General features: G+C 55.6%; 1 protein-coding gene across 2 annotated transcripts in view; it reads left to right on the top strand.

Annotated features, from left to right (window-relative positions):
- LOC136384597 (dedicator of cytokinesis protein 1) overlaps positions 1-13800 on the top strand; it is a 432442-nt gene extending 418642 nt beyond the window's left edge. For both annotated transcript variants that reach the window (XM_066354964.1, XM_066354963.1), the window contains exons 49-52: positions 3751-3949; positions 7042-7195; positions 8457-8614; positions 12597-13800. In XM_066354964.1, coding sequence (XP_066211061.1) covers positions 3751-3949; positions 7042-7195; positions 8457-8614; positions 12597-12692 — 607 coding nt within the window. In that variant the 3' untranslated portion in view covers positions 12693-13800. The remainder of the gene's footprint in view (positions 1-3750; positions 3950-7041; positions 7196-8456; positions 8615-12596) is intronic.
- Positions 13801-15246: the final 1446 nt, after the last annotated feature.

Here is a 15246-nt window from a genome sequence, read left to right as displayed (position 1 = left end):
CGTGCCCAGCGGAGAACAGGAAATGACACCTACTTTTTTTTTTTCTTCACCGTGATGTTTCTCAGTGTCTGCTCTTGGTAAAGACGAGCCCATATGGAAATCTTCAATTTAGCGGTATTTACATCCTGTAGCTTGTCACTTAGCACAAGATTGCTGAAGAAATTTAATTCAGCTTCTTCCCAAGAACATTCCCCGGGCTAGTGATGAAAAGGTTTTATGTTTCCAGGAACGCAGGGACGAGGGTTGGAATCGACCTGGACGTTTTGATTGGAAGCGGGAGAGGCGCACCTGTGGATTCGTGAGCGGGGGCTCTTGCTGCCTCCTTCGCGGGAGGCCTTTGTTTAAACTCAAACCAGAGGCACCTTTGATAGAGTCCAGGATGCTGTTCATTCTCAGGGTGTCTATCCTGCGCTCTGTGATGAGTGGGGCGGAAATGAGGCTTTGGTCTCGCACGGCACCGGCTACCTGCAGAGTGAGGTCTATCTAGGCAGCAGTGGCTGTTCGTGGGTGAAAATCTTAAAACGCAACCTGTCCGGCTCTTGGTCCTTTGTACACAAGTCTGCATTTCCCAACACATGTCTTCCCCGAGCCAAACAACGTCCCCTGGTCCTTATTTCCTGCATTAATTGTCTCAAATCCTGCAAAGCCTAGAATAAGAATATTAATATGTTTGAGTAAAGCGTATAATATAATAGATATAACACCCCTCCCCCTTTTTTCTTACTGAATTTAGCCAGAGAGGAACGGAGAGAGAGAGAGAGAGAAATAAGAACATTGATCTGTTCCTGTATGTGCCCTGACCGGGGATCAAACCAGCAACCTCTGTGCTTTGGGGATGATGCCCCAACCAACAGAGCTATTCGTCCAGGGCAAATACAACATCTAACACACAATGGATGTGGATGTATTGGTTTCCAGTGTCTCTCACGGGAGAAGTCCAGGTGTCCCCAATGCCTTCGTGATCACAGTCAACTTGGGTGTCTTTCATTAGCCGTTTTTAAAATTTTTATTATGGAAAGTTCGCAGTCGTAGACAGTGGACAGAATATTGTCATGAGGCCCGAGGCCCTTGACCCAGCCTCGATCGTGATCGACTCCCAGCCCGTCTTATTTTCATCTGTCCCCTGCTATCTCCCCATCATTTTGAAGCAGATCTCTAACGTCACATCTTTTCATCCATAAATATTTCAGGGCAAATTTCTAAAATGTGAAAGAAGTTAAAAAATTAACCATTTATCGCACATAAGAAATTAACAGTGATTTTAGATCATCGTCGTCAGATACCAATGTGCCGTAAATATCCTGTTTTACGTTCATTTGAAATTGATCCAGATCAGATTCTCACCTGGCAAAGGGCTGGTGCATCTTTTTAATTCTCACTTCATCAACCGATTTCTTTCCACGTTTTTCTTTTCCTTGTCATTTATGTCTTGGCAAAGGCAGGGGCTTACCCCGTCGCCAGCGTTTGCTGCAGTCTGGTCCGACCTAGGTCCCTGTCCCGCACACTCCCAGCAGATTGGTGGCTGCATCCAGGGGCTGATGAGGTCCAGGTGTGGTTGGGGACAGGACGCCTTCCTAGGCACTGCCGTTCAGAGGAACAGACTCCATGTCCACCGTGTCTGTTTCAGGGATGTTAGCAGCTGTTGGTGATGGACCCCGACATTCAGTTTACAGGGAACGTGCCTTAAAGGACAGCCCTTCTGGGGGCGCACACCCAGCTTCCCTGGGGAGAAACGGAAGCGGGAGATGGGCTCTTGCTCTGGGCGGTCCGTGTCGTCAGTGGACCACGCTGTGGTTTTATGAACTCGGCGTTACCTCTCCCATGTCGGGCAGGTTGCTGGGATGGGTACTCAATCAATGCCCCCTTCACGAATAAGTTTAGAAGAAGCCGCAGCCGGGACGGAAATATGACTGCCTTTCTAAGTCTCCCTGTCTGTGGTCAGTCTTCCCCAGAGGAGGCATGTTTATTCCCCAGGTGGTCCAGGAAGTCAGGCTCGGAAGGTCACTGTGAGGACAGCGAGGTCCCAAGTGCAGGCTCTGGCCGGCTCCCTGTCCCAACAGTTCGAGTGATGGGGGCTGGGGGCTGCCCTGCCACCAGGCTTTGGGGCCGGTGGGCACTGGGCCGCTAGAGAGGAGGGAGCTCTGTGGCTGCTCCTGGCTTCCTGCTGTGTGTCTTTCGATCATAGAGAAGCGATGTGTATGATCAGAAATCACAATGCAGGTGATTTCTCCTCTGTGATGGCATGACTATACCTCCTTTTCACAGACCGCATCTCTTGTGAAATACCATGTTCGTATGCTATGTTTTTTTTTAAATATATATATAGAGAGAAGATCCTACTAATAACAATAGCTTGTGTGTGAGTTAGCGCTGTAAGGAGTTAAAGCTGCTTTCGTACCTTGATCCACGTTGGTCCCATCTCCTGTCGCCTTCCTGCTGCAGAGAATGAAATGTCCATCCCGGAAGTGGACCCATTTCCTCCCCTTTCTGAGGTTTCTAGAACCAGGAACCCCCTCACCCCTGTCTTATATGAAGTGAGCAGGTTGCAGTTGTGTGTATAAGTGCACGTGCCCAGCTCGGAAGTGTGCCTTACACGCCTCTCCCAGGTTAACTGGGAAGGCTGGCCATTAACCTGTTTTTGCACCACCTGGTTGGTGTCACTGAGCAGACAGGCGGCGGCGTGCTCCCTCCATCTTGTGTCTGGGGCCCTCCAGCCCACGGTGAGCGTCACCAGCAGGGGGCAGAGATCGGACCCAGGTCCTCGGTCTCTAGCTCCTCCATTCTGAAAACCCACAGGCATCTCCTGAAACCTGCAGCTGAGCCCCCCACAGGACTCTGAACTTGAAGCAACCTTCCTATCTAGAACCTTCCTATCTAGAGCCTTCCTATCTAGAACCTTCATATCCAGCCACAGAAACCTGGTCTGAATGGCGGCGCCAGAAATTCCATGGCATCCGCCAACTTCCCGTTGCGTTTGTGAATATCTCAGAACGGATCGCTGCAAGGGGAGGGCTCCCCTTGGAAGCAGACCTTCCACAAGCACCTCCCTCCCACTGCCATCCACAGAAATCCCTGAACAGTGTCAGACCTCCTGTTCCCCGTTATCCTGTAACTGTGGATTTCTCCTCCCCTTTGTTGTTTCTGAGGTGCAAACACAGTCCAGCCATTGCAATTGGTTACTATGTATCTCAAGTCTCCCTCACTCTCCCTTTTTAAAATCATTCTTTCCAGGCTCAGTGGTGGAGCGTTGGCCCGGCATGTGGACGTCCTGGGTTTGATTCCTGGTCAGGGCACACAGGAGAAGCACCCATCTGCTTCTCTACCCTTCCGCTTCCCCTTTCCCTTTCTCTCTCTCTCTTTCTCTTTTTCTCTTTTTCTCTCTCCCCATCCATCAGTCATGGCTCGATTGGTTCAAGCACATTAGCCCCAAGCACTGAGGATGGCTCCATGGAGTGCTAAAAATAGCTTGGTTGCCAGCATGGCCCCAGATGGGCAGAGCATCAGCCCTCGACTGGGGTTGCAGGGTGGGTCCCAGTCAGGGCACATGTGGGAGCCTGTCTCTCTTTCTCCCCTCCTCTCACCTAGAAAGGAAAAATAAAATAAGTAAAAAATAAAACCGCCCTTTCCTGTGAAGGCTGGTGGTCCCCAGGCAGCACGAGGCTTCCTGTGCGTGACTGTGTGCGTGTCCACGGGGTGGAGCAGCCCCTCTCCGGGGACAAGGCCCACGACTGACACCACCGTTTCCCCTAGGTTTGCCCTGGAGCCCCTTCTGCCGAAGAAAATGCACTCCCGGTCCCAGGACAAGCTGGACAAGGATGATGGGGAGAAGGAGAAGAAGGAGAAGAAGAAGGAGAAGAGGAACAGCAAGCACCAGGAGATCTTCGAGAAGGAGTTCAAGCCCGCCGACACGGTCCCGCAGCCGGCCGAGGCGGTCATCCTTTCGGAAACGGTAACTTCCGGGGGCCCCCTGCTCCTGCTGGGGCACCGCTGGGGACCGGCCTTGGCTCCGCGGTTAGCGGAGGGATTGTCCACTGGAGCTTACTGACGTGACTGCAGCATAGTCACTTAAAAATAGGGGGTCTCCCTCCATCTACCCCTCACAGAACCCGCTGCCGTAGGGCGACCAAAGTGTTTCGCGCCGCCCGCCCTCCCAAGGGGTTCGAGCGGGACCCACGTGGTCTTGGGCAACCTGGTGTCTCAGAGATGAACAGCAGTGCTGTGTTGTCGGGAAACAGTGCCCTGTGTGCCTTTTCCCTGGCCCCTTCCTGCCCGGAAGCCACATGGCCGCCGTGACCCCCTGGTCACTCTGAGCTACCCGCTGGAGCCCTTCCTGCTGGGGTCCGCCGGCCACACGGGGTCCCCTGTTGTCTCCCCGGATCCCCTGCTCCACGCTCACATGTCTTCGCCATCTTTCAGAAGGATTTTCGGGGACTTGGCATGACACATGCTGGTTAGTGGTCGTTAAAAATAGATCCCAGGGAATCCTGTTCCCTCCGGAGTCCCTGCCGTGTGACTACAGTGAAGCCTGCACTGCGCAAGGCTGAGCCTGGTGGGCGGGTGGGCGGCTGCTCCCGGAAGCTTCCAGAAGCTTCCGGAAGCTCCCAGCTGCGTTTTCAGCATGAGGGCAAAAACGAGGCACAGGGCAGCCCCTGGGCTGAACCCTATTTAGACAGCGCTATTTGCAGACCGGACACACAGCAGAGGAGGGGCCCTTCCAGGCACCGAAGGTTAAGTCAGGCTTGGAGCCACCTCCCTCTAGCAACAGAAGGGCTCTGTCCGTCCGGTGGCTGTAGGTGGCCAAGACTGCGCCAGCCCTGGGCAGGAGCCCGTGACCTGCGCTGGCTGTGATTGAAGGGCTCAGAGGGGACCACCTTTAATAAGACATACTTCATTGGCTCTCACTGTCATGGACTGCAGAGGGTACGTTTCAGCCACACAGCGTGCTGCTCAGGACAGCGCTCGCCTGTCTTTGGCTGTCTAGAGCCAGAAGGCAGCAGACCCTGGAGCCGTGGTGGCCGTCAAGAGGGCGCTGCCCTTCGGAGGCCTTTCTGCATGGCTCTGACTGCGACTGGGCCGCGGTTCACGGGGTGTCCGGGCCCAGGGGAGGGGCCGGCAGAGGCCAGCGTTCAGCATCCAGGTCTTGGTCTTTGCGGGGGATGGAGAAGCTTTGGGTGAATGAATGCACCCACATTCTCTGTCCATTGTTCTAGAAAGTCAGAGGGCAGTGACCCCACGGGGGCAGGCCAACATCCCCTTCTCTCAGCTTGGGATATAGTTCTCAACATCTCAGGGCCTCATAGTGGGGTGGGGGAATTAACAGAAACATATTTTGAATAGTTACTGAGTGCCAGACACTGTGTGAACCTTCTGTGTGTTTTTATTTAAGCTCTCTCTGAAGTTGTTAGAATCGGGGCCTCGGAAGTTGAGCCAAGCAGCTGAGTTGATCACAATTAAGTTGTGTGAAAAAAACTCTAGGGACATGCTAGGCACGGGGCCATCACTGTGCTGGCTCTGTCCCTCCCCACGTGGCCCTGATGGCCTGCAAGGACACCGTCAAAGACGGGCTGCAGTCCGCACAGGGTGGGCCTCCCCGAGCTGACCCAGAGTACTCTCGGCACGTCCGCAGAAGGCTCCAGAGTCACAGCACAGAACCTGGACCCTCCTGCGGCCTCTGACGAGCCTCCCAGTGACCATGTGGCTCGGAGCCAGGACTTCTGACCTCTCACTGGGGGCAGGCTGTCCTCGGTCCAGCCCAGCTGTCAGTCTGTGCACAGGGCAGCCTCCGCCTGCAGGTGACAGGTGTCGGAGAGGTCAGTGAGTCGTTAGGCAGCCGGAGTCCAGCCACAGTGTGGCTTGGATGGGCCAGGTGCTGCAGGGCTGAGCCAGTGGTCCGGGCTGGGGCCCCCCAGACTCCACACCCGGGAGGTTTCCTGCAGCGGGAGCAGCGGCCCTTTTTGCTTCTCAGAGCCGGGGTGGGCGGGTGAACCCTCAGGTGCAGTTGGCATCTGACCCCTGGAGCAGCCTGTGTCTCCAGAGTCAGCAGGATGAGCTCCTCCGGGATGCGACAGGGCAGATGGGAGAAGTCCCTGCTGCCAGGCCACTGTCACCGTCACCCAGGAGAGCGCAGCGCTGCTCCAGGCCTTCCCAGACACCCCCCACACACACATGACAGCACTTCTGCCCAGGATGGTGACATCTGCTCCGGAAGTCAGCCTGTGGCCCGTGTCCCCTCAACCACCCCACCTCCCAAACGGCTTAACCCGTCCTCCCTCCTGCCAGCCTCAGGAGCCTCCCGACGGGCCCTGCCCTCGCAGGCCCCTTAGATGGCACGCTCATACCCCCTGCCCTCGCAGGCCCCTTAGATGGCATGCTCATACCCCCTGCCCTTCCTGGGGGGGGGGGTCAGAACCCCCCCACTTTTCTGCTGGTTAATGACATATCAAGTCACTCCTGCCTTAGAGTAGTTTGAAATGCTTGTGACCCTCAAGGCCTAATAGCCTGAGACTGAGGTGTAGGAAATCTATGAATAAAATTCCCTGATGTCACAGACATGTCTGTGGGGACTGCTGAGACAGAGTCCCCCAGACCAGGGCTCGAACGGCAGAAGCGCACTGTCTCCCGGGCCGAGGCGGGCAGTCCGTGACGAGGCTGTCGCCCGACGGGCTCCTTCTGAGCTCTGTGAGGCACGGTGGGCGCAGGGCCTCCCGCAGCGTCTGGGGGTCGCCAGTCACCTCGGGGTTCCTTGGCTCTGCCCCCCGAAGCACCCCCCCGACCTCTGCCTTCGTGGTCACATGTTGTCCCCCTTGGTGTGCACGTGTCTGTGTCAGAGCCCCCCTCTGGTAAGGACGTGAATCATAGTGAACTCGGGCTCACCCGGCTGACGTCCTAACTTGATCACCCGCAGAGGCCCCTTTTTCCAGGACAGGTCACGTTGGTGGGCACGTGGGGTGTGGGGGTCAGCACTTCAACATAGGAATTTTGAGGTGTCACGCGTAGGCCAAGACAGACCCTAACTGTGCTCTTTCTGTCCCCCCAACACAGATAAGTCCCCTGCGGCCCCAGAGGCCGAAGAGCCAGGTGATCAACGTCATTGGGACCGAGAGGCGCTTCTCGGTGTCCCCCTCCTCGCCGCCCGCCCAGCAGACACCCCCTCCAGTCGTGCCGCGGGCCAAGCTCAGCTTCAGCCTCCAGTCCAGTGAGTGGGCACTCTCCTGGGCACGTCCTGGGCCTCCCCCCTTGGTCAGAGCCTCTAGAGTTAGACCCACTTCCTCCCCAGGCAGCAGACAGACGGTGTCCACGGGCAACCGCCTTACTTCCCCCAGTGTCCCTCTCAGGACAGCAGCACGTCAGGCCAGAGCGTTTTCCTGGGCTCCCCGAGTTCCCCGCCAGGGCTCTCAAAACCTCCTGTGTGCTGGGGGAGAGGGGCGGGGAGGGGCAGCTGGCCTTCTGTGGGGAGACTCTGTGTTGGGAGAGAGAAGAAAGTTGTGGGAATAACGGTGATGGAGGCGAACGTTCTAAATGTAACAAATGCCACTGATTTTACACTTAAAATAGACACAGATGGCAAATGGTATGTTACATTCATTTTGCCACAGTGAACACGACCAGCCAGCCGTTCCCGGGGGCAAGCCTTCGATCAGAGGCCCCCGGTCGGTCCCCTCGGGGCCCCCACAAGGCCGCCGTGTGCGCTGACCCGGCTCTTCCTGGGGGTTGGTTCCTCAGGAAGGGGGTTCTCATCCGATGGGTCACCAGGAGAACTAACTCTGAAAGAAAGGGACCCATCAGCCAGCATGTCCATTTTCCTCCCTTTGAAAGGAAAACAGAGTTATTTCTAAGAGTTTCAACAAGGGCCGAAGGCCTTCGCAACTGCTTTTCCGTCTGCAAAGGGCCACCTTTTCCGTCCACTTGTGAAAAGATCAATTGTCCCTCTTGCGGCTTGTTGAAAGCCTGCTCCTGCTCATGTAACTTCATTTTGTACAATCATGGCTTTTCCTGTCGAGAGAGAGAGAGACCCGCATGGTGGCAGCGGGCCGTGCGATGACTAGGTCTGGCTGAGGGTGCTGCCCAGGTAGTCACTGTGCAGGGCTGCTGAGCCCTGGCTGCCCTGGGAGCATGGCAGGTGGAGATGGTCCTCGTGACACCCAGCTGTTTAAGGAACCCGGAGAGGGACCAGAGGTGGCCCTGCCGTGACATGGCTGTGTCTACAGAGGGTCCAGGCTCTGGGTTTAGTGCCTTAAGGTACCTGATGTTCCTGTTCTGGAACATGCCCGTGGGACAGGACCCCGGGCCCTGCCCTCCCCACACCCCTCGCTCTCGCCTCTGCCCCGCTGACAGGCATCTCTGCGGGATCTAGCGTTTCTGCCTCCCTCCCGCTCCGGGCAGACCGGGCAGCCGCAGCCCCTGCGCACGCCCCCAGCGGGGATGTGGGTCTGATGCTCCATCCGTCGGCATTCCAGGTTTGGAGCTGAACGGCATGACCGTGGCCGGGGTGGACGTGGCCGACCTCCCGCCGCCTCTGCCTCTCAAGGGCAGCACGGCCGACTACGGGAACCTGATGGACCACCAGGACGTGGCGGGCTCTCCGCCGCCCCCGCCGCCCCCGCCTCACCAGAGGGTAAGTCGGGGCCCGAAGCGTGCTGTGTCGTGGCTCTGCCTCCACAGAACCCAGCTCCCTCCTTCCTGACGTCAGCGTGGGGACTGGGGGTTACTCTGACTTCGGGGAGCAGGAGGCCACCGCCATCACAGCTCTGGGTCTCGGTGGTCGGTGGTTTGGTTGTTATGGCAACAGAGGGACAGTCAAGGGGGAGCGACGTGCCTGGCAGTGAAGCGAGGAACCGGCCTCAGGATCTTGGAGGGCTCTCCACTCCAGGTGCAGTGCTGGTGCAAGTTTGATTGTGAAGAGTAGCTGTTCCGTGATGAGCTCTGACTGTTTTAACAAGTCGGCTGATGTTTTAACAGTGTCCCCCTCCCACTGGCCGCCCCCGGGTGGAGACAGGCAGTCACCGTTCAGAAAACGCAGGAGTTGGCTCTAATTTGGGCAAAGACCAGATCCCTGAGACCACTCAGCCCTGGTCGGCCGTGCCTCCCTGGGACCCCCACCCTCCCCAGGTGGATTTGGGTGCTGGAGCCCTCGGCAGTGCTGGGTCCCCGAAGCGGACACCCTCTCCACACTCTTAACACTTGTTATTGATCTTCTCTGATGTGCTCACCGCTCAGTGGCGTAGCGGCCTGCCCACTAATGCAAATATGAGCTGAAGGTCTTCCCATGCCATTTAAACCAGCGCCTCTGATACCAGCTGACAGACCCAGGAACATTCTTTGGAGGTCCACCACGCTTCTCTTCTCCGGGCTGCTGTTGCACGTGGCTCTCGGTGGCTCAGCAGCCTGGCTGTGTGCGGAGGCCAGCATGCCGTTGAGGGGCGGGCGGGCGGGGAATGACCAGGCGGCCGGGAGAGCCCCATCCAGGGTCGCCCCCGGCACACTGAGATCAGCCCAGTCTGGAGCGGGAAACACCCCGCTCACATCTTGTGTGTCTGCCCCGACTCCAGGCGGTGCAGCATGGCCACAGAACTCCCGGGGGGCAGGAGAAGTGAGTCCTTATGTGGCCGCGAGCTTTTCGTAACGGGAGACCTGCTTTTTTCCCCTTAAAAAGCAGTGTTCGTCCTTCTACAAGCTTTTACTTTCTTGTTCCGGGGGTTTTGTTGTTGCTGTTTTTATGGGGACGTTTTCAGAGTGTTCCGCAGAGTGTCTGCTACTCTCGCTGTGAGGGGGGCTTACTGCCGTCTTTGTGGCTGACTGCTTGCTGTTGTGGAAGAACACCAACCCCAGCGTGGGCTTCATCTCTGAGGCCAGAGGGACGGCTGTCCTGCGGCCGCAGTGGCTTTCAGTGTCCCTCTGTCCCTAGAGGTGCCGCGATGGGGAACAGGCCCTCGGCTACCTAACGATGGCTTTTCAGAAGCTGGAATTGTTGGTTGCTACCATGGAAACTGACCAACTAACTCTAAGTTGATTTCCCGAGGCTCTTTGCTCTGGGCTTCTTGTTGGACTTACCTGCTGCGTGACCACGTGTTCAGGTGACACGGCTGTGTGTGTGTGTGTGTCGGGATTAGTTGGAAGCCCGCTGTGTTCCTGGAGCGCGTGGCAGGGCTCCCTTTGCCAGCAGGCTGTTGTAGGGTCGTTCCTCTGCCACGGGGTGATTGGTTCACAGCCCGCCACGCTCAGAGCTCGGCCGTGGGCTTGCCGTCCACTCCATCTCTAGTTGTTGCCACTTGAAGCTGTCATCTCTTGCAAGATGTCTCTCACACCCGGCAGCGGGTGCTGTCCTGGTGCTTATCGGTGACAGACCGCCAGCTCGCCCCGGGCAGGAAGGACTTCTGTGGCACATGCCGTCCCCGGCGGCATTCACGGGCCCTCCCCTGCATGCCATTGACCCATTCCTTGTGTTTTGTGCCCATCTCAGCCTGTCAACACCAACGTGGGCATAGAATTCCAGAGATTTTGGGGAAAAAAATAAAATAAAAGACTTGTTACTTGCCTGACCTAGCAATGACAACATATCGGAGGCCACTCCAAAAGGTTGCGGGTAGAGAGAGGAAGGGCAGACCACAGACGGGGGCCTGGGTATCTCCTTTGTACAGGGGTCCCACATAGGGCCTAGGGTTTCAGTGGGCTCACTCTTTGTTGGTGAATTTAAAAGAGGAGAATGGGAATTGAACCATGAAAGATAAAAGAGTGAGCCAAAGGGTCCATTATGAAAGTCAGTCAAGATCCCTGACTCTGAGGGCTCCCGTGGGGCAGCCCCCTGGCTCTCGAGGCTGCGGCGCTGGCCACGTGTTGGTTCAGAAAGCTTTCTCGGACGTGGCTGCCTCAGTATTTGAGGCATCACTCTGGTGCTTGAGATACAGGGTAGGGGAATACAAGACCCATCAAACACTGTCCAGGCTTGAACCTCACCCTGCAAACAAACAGTCGTCTGTCAGACCTTGAAGGAGGTGTTTCTTTGATCTTACCAATTTAAAAATCTATGCTCGTTACTTCCCCTTTCTATGTGGTCTGAATACCACTACACCAGTCTATCTCCCCACCCTTTCTCTCCTCCGTGTGCCCTGGACTGCAAATGCGGAGTGAGTTCGGGCCCTGAGCAAGAGACAGCAGCGTCAGCATTCTGTCCTGGAAACTCTACACATGGACCCAAATGTAGCCTTCCACGAGAGGCTGCTAAATCCTCTGTCACCCTTAATTAGATGGTGGTACTCTGTGATTTCATCCGGCTTGGTCTGCTGATGTTGTACACCCACCTATGTGGTCAGCTCATCTGTTTGTTCATCCATCCACCCATCCAATCCATCCATCCATCCATCCACCCTCCCATCCGTCTGTCCATCCATTCACCTGTCCATCCCTCCATTTGTCCATCCATCTATCCATCCACCTATTCATCCATCCATCCACCTATCCACCCATCCACCCATCCACCCATCCACCCATCCACCCATCTACCCATCCATCCACCCATCCATCCATCCATCCATCCATCCATCCATCCACCCATCCACCCATCCATCCATCCACCCATCCACCCATCCATCCATCTATCCACCCACCCATTCAGTGATTCACTGACTCACTCATTTATCTCTTTGGCCACCTCGTAGGTGTACAGCTTCTGTGTGTCAGCTGCCTGTAGTGGGGAAGGGTTCAAAAGCAATCGGGAGCAGCCCCCCCCCCAGTCATTTACCAGTACCTGACGTTCCCTTTATAGAACCCAGTTATTCACTTTTACGCTTCTAAGTTCATTCTCAGGGAAACTCTCGTCCTTGGGCCAAATCCAGCCTGCCCACCTGTTTCTATAAATAACAGTTTATGGGGACACAGCTGCACCCTTTCTTTATAGGCTGTGCTTTCCTCCGGAAGAGCTTACACAGCTCCCTAACCGGGTTCATGCCCTCTGGTTGCAGTCTCAGAAGAGACCGTGGATGAAGCACTATCTTGTACATGGGCCCCTTGGAGCGGCTGCAGGTGCTGTCACAGCTCGGCCAGCACTCCCTTCTGTGGCCTTTACCGTTTCGAGAGCTGGGGGGGGGGGGGGGCGTCTCTTCCACCCCCGAGAGCATCTCCGAGGACTGGTCTGCCCCTGACCAGTTTACGGGCATCGACAGGGATGGAGGGAGGGGCCGGTGGGTGCTTATCGAGGAAGGCTGTGTGGTGACACCATCAGGCAGCCTGGTGGCCCCGGGCCCTGCTTTGTCCATAGTCACTGGCTCTTAACCAGTTCTGAAATCAGTCCTTTTCCAGAGGCCCTAGATCAATGGCACCTACCTAGATTTAAAGCCACCACACAGAGAGCAGTGGCTGTCCATGTCGGGGGCTGCGTAGACCGCTGATCTGCTTTGTGAGAAGTGGTTAATCAGAGATACCAGTAGCCCAGTCCTGAGTGCTGCACCCTGCCAGCCCATGCCCCATGGAGAAGGCAGGTCCCACCCAGAGAAAGGCCATCTGTGGCTCCCTGCGGTGCTGCCAGGACAGACCCCGCCTGGAGACCGTCACTCCCGCTGACCTCAGTAACGTGCTGTCTCCCTCGCATTCCTGTCTTCCAGCACCTGCCGCCCCCGCTGCCCAGCAAAACCCCGCCTCCCCCCCCTCCGAAGACCACGCGCAAGCAGACGTCAGTGGACTCCGGGATCGTGCAGTGAGGAGGCGGGCGCGCTGCTGAGAGCAGGCGGCCCTCTTTCCTCGCCCGTCCTCTCCCATCTCTGGCGTCTCGGACCCATGACATCGGACATTTAGGGCGATCGCCCTTCCTTACAAGGAGCTCGTTCTCAGCGTGGCAGCGTGTGGCCTTTAGTATTGGGGAGCGAGGCGGATGGACGTAGGTCTGGGGCATCCTGGAGAGTTTATCAACATCGAGGGCTTCTGACTGTGTCACCCCCCCACCGAGAGAGCCTAAGTCTTGCCCCAAAGCCCTTTCTTTTTGTGCCAAATGACACCTTCACCAAGAGGCAGGTTGAGCCGAGTGGAGCGCGGTGGGAGAAGCTAGGCGGTGGCCCCTGAGAACAGCACGGCCCCTCACGCTTCCAAACCTCCTTCTCTGCGGCCGGGGCCCCAGCGTCCACGTGCGGGACATTGTGTCCAACCCTCCTCGCTGCAGCTCACGGTGGGACTTCTTGTTGGCTGAAAGTCTCTTCAACCTGCATCAGACCATTAAGGTCAGCCCTTTGAGCAAGTTCCTGGTCCCCTGTGGTATAATTTAAAATAGGGTATTTCTCAGCTACTGAACAGTTACTAATTTATGGGAATGGAAACACCATTAAGAAATACTGGATCAAGTGGAAAAAAATAACCATGAGTCTAGGAAGATCGGCCTTCTTTCTTCTTAAATAAAGGTCACACGGACCACAAGAGACAGGTTTTAACCGGGTGAATTCTTTTTTGTCCTCTGTACAGAAGTGTGTATATATGATGGTTCTTAGCACTCATTTTAATTTCTGTGGTTCTTCTGTTGATTTTAATAGGTGTCCACACATGATTCTCAATATGTGTTCTTCATTTTTAACTGCTGGAAATGTAAAAAAAAAAAAAAAATCCAAATTAAGTTCTGTTGTTTTATTTCTTTTTTCCAAAGCTCCGAGGTCCTGAAAATGTTGGTGAGCAATGATATTTTTAAAAAACTACTAACTTTGTATAACCTAATATTTGTATTCTATCATCTATATTTTTGTATTCGGTATAATCACGATACCCTTCTAATAAGCTCAGAAGTTAATCATTGACAATGAAAAATAAAATTTTATTTAAAAGGACGCACAGCGTCGGGCGTACCCCATTTTTGTCCCCGATGTGACGTGCACACGTCGCTCTTGGCAGTCTACCGTCTGAGAGGGAGAGAGAGACAGCTCCATGGCCCACCCTGAGGCGTGTGCGCCCCTCCTCAGTGCCAGCCTTTGTCATCTCAGGTTTATTGTGTCTCTGACCCGGGGCCCTGACCGAGCCCCCCACGTCCCTCTGCGCGTCTGCGGGTCCCTGCTGCCTCAGTGGCCTCTTCCTCTGAGCACCGCGGAGGTGGCTCTGTTTGTTTGGTGGGCTCTGTCCTGTAACCCGAGCTGCATCAGACTCCAGAGTTTTCTCGAGGTCCTGCGTGGCCAGAGACACACAAGGCTGGGGGTCCCCGTGACCACGTAAATAAAACGCATGTTCCCCTGTGTCCCTTCCAACCCCTCTTCCTGCCGACTGTCCAGCCACAGAGCCCCAGGAGGGTAGGTTTCACGACGGCCGTGGGTTACCCGTTCCCAGGGGTCCCCCTCTTCCCCCGCTTACCGCTTTAAACCTGTGTAAACAATTCACGCGCGTAAGAACAACCCTGCAGCCCGCCGCCACGTGGATCATCATCGCGTGCCGGGATGCCGTCTCGCCGGCCGTTCTTTCTAAGCTGCGCATGCTTTTCTTTACAAAATCGTTGTCCTGCTGGATGAATGGTTTATCGATCCACTTCACATGAAGCTCTGGAGCATTAAATATCTTTACCCCCTGGCAGTGGGCAAGGAGACCCCTGATCAGTGGTGTTACGCTGCTATCAGTCGGGGCAGAGCAGGCGGGCAGCCCTCGTTCATTCTAGCTTGATGCCTGCGTAGGGGGCCAGAGCTGTTTCGTGCCTGGGGGCACATAAAAATATATTTTTTGAGAACATGAAATAAAAAAACCAAGTTTTGCCTCTCTGCCTCCCGCAGGCAGGCCTCGGGGTGGCCACCACGGAACCCAGGATGTTAGGATAATCGTCTCCCCTTGAGGGGATGCCCTCCGTGTATGCGCGCTTGTTGTGAATACTCCGTACATCTCCGGAGCATGCTGGACGCATATGAACGTGGAATTATTTTGTGTGTGTGTGTGAATCCTTACTCTCTGATCAAGATAAATATTCATCCTCTGCTGAGTATGTTAGAAATTGGATATCATCCATGATCCTAAAATAATTGCCTTGGCCCAGCAACCTGGGAGAACATGGGAGAGGCCAGCCCCGGGGGCAGATAACTTTTGGATGACATGCATTTTATGTTGCATGAGCTGTGAACAGAAATTGTAAACAGGAATTGTAGTTTCTGGCCCTGTGGAAGGTGGCAATTTCTATTCTAGAATGGCATCTGGGTTGTCGTTCTCCCCTGCCTCCTTCCCACGCCTCCTCCAGGAAGGCCCCCCCCCATAACCCCTCACCCCACCCCCACTCTCACCCCCTAACAACAGCCGAACATGCAC

This window comes from Saccopteryx leptura, chromosome 13, assembly GCF_036850995.1.
Source record: "Saccopteryx leptura isolate mSacLep1 chromosome 13, mSacLep1_pri_phased_curated, whole genome shotgun sequence".
NCBI classification, from domain to species: Eukaryota; Metazoa; Chordata; class Mammalia; order Chiroptera; family Emballonuridae; genus Saccopteryx; species Saccopteryx leptura.
Note: the sequence above shows the minus strand (reverse complement) of the source record. Positions and strands in the feature narration are given on the sequence as shown.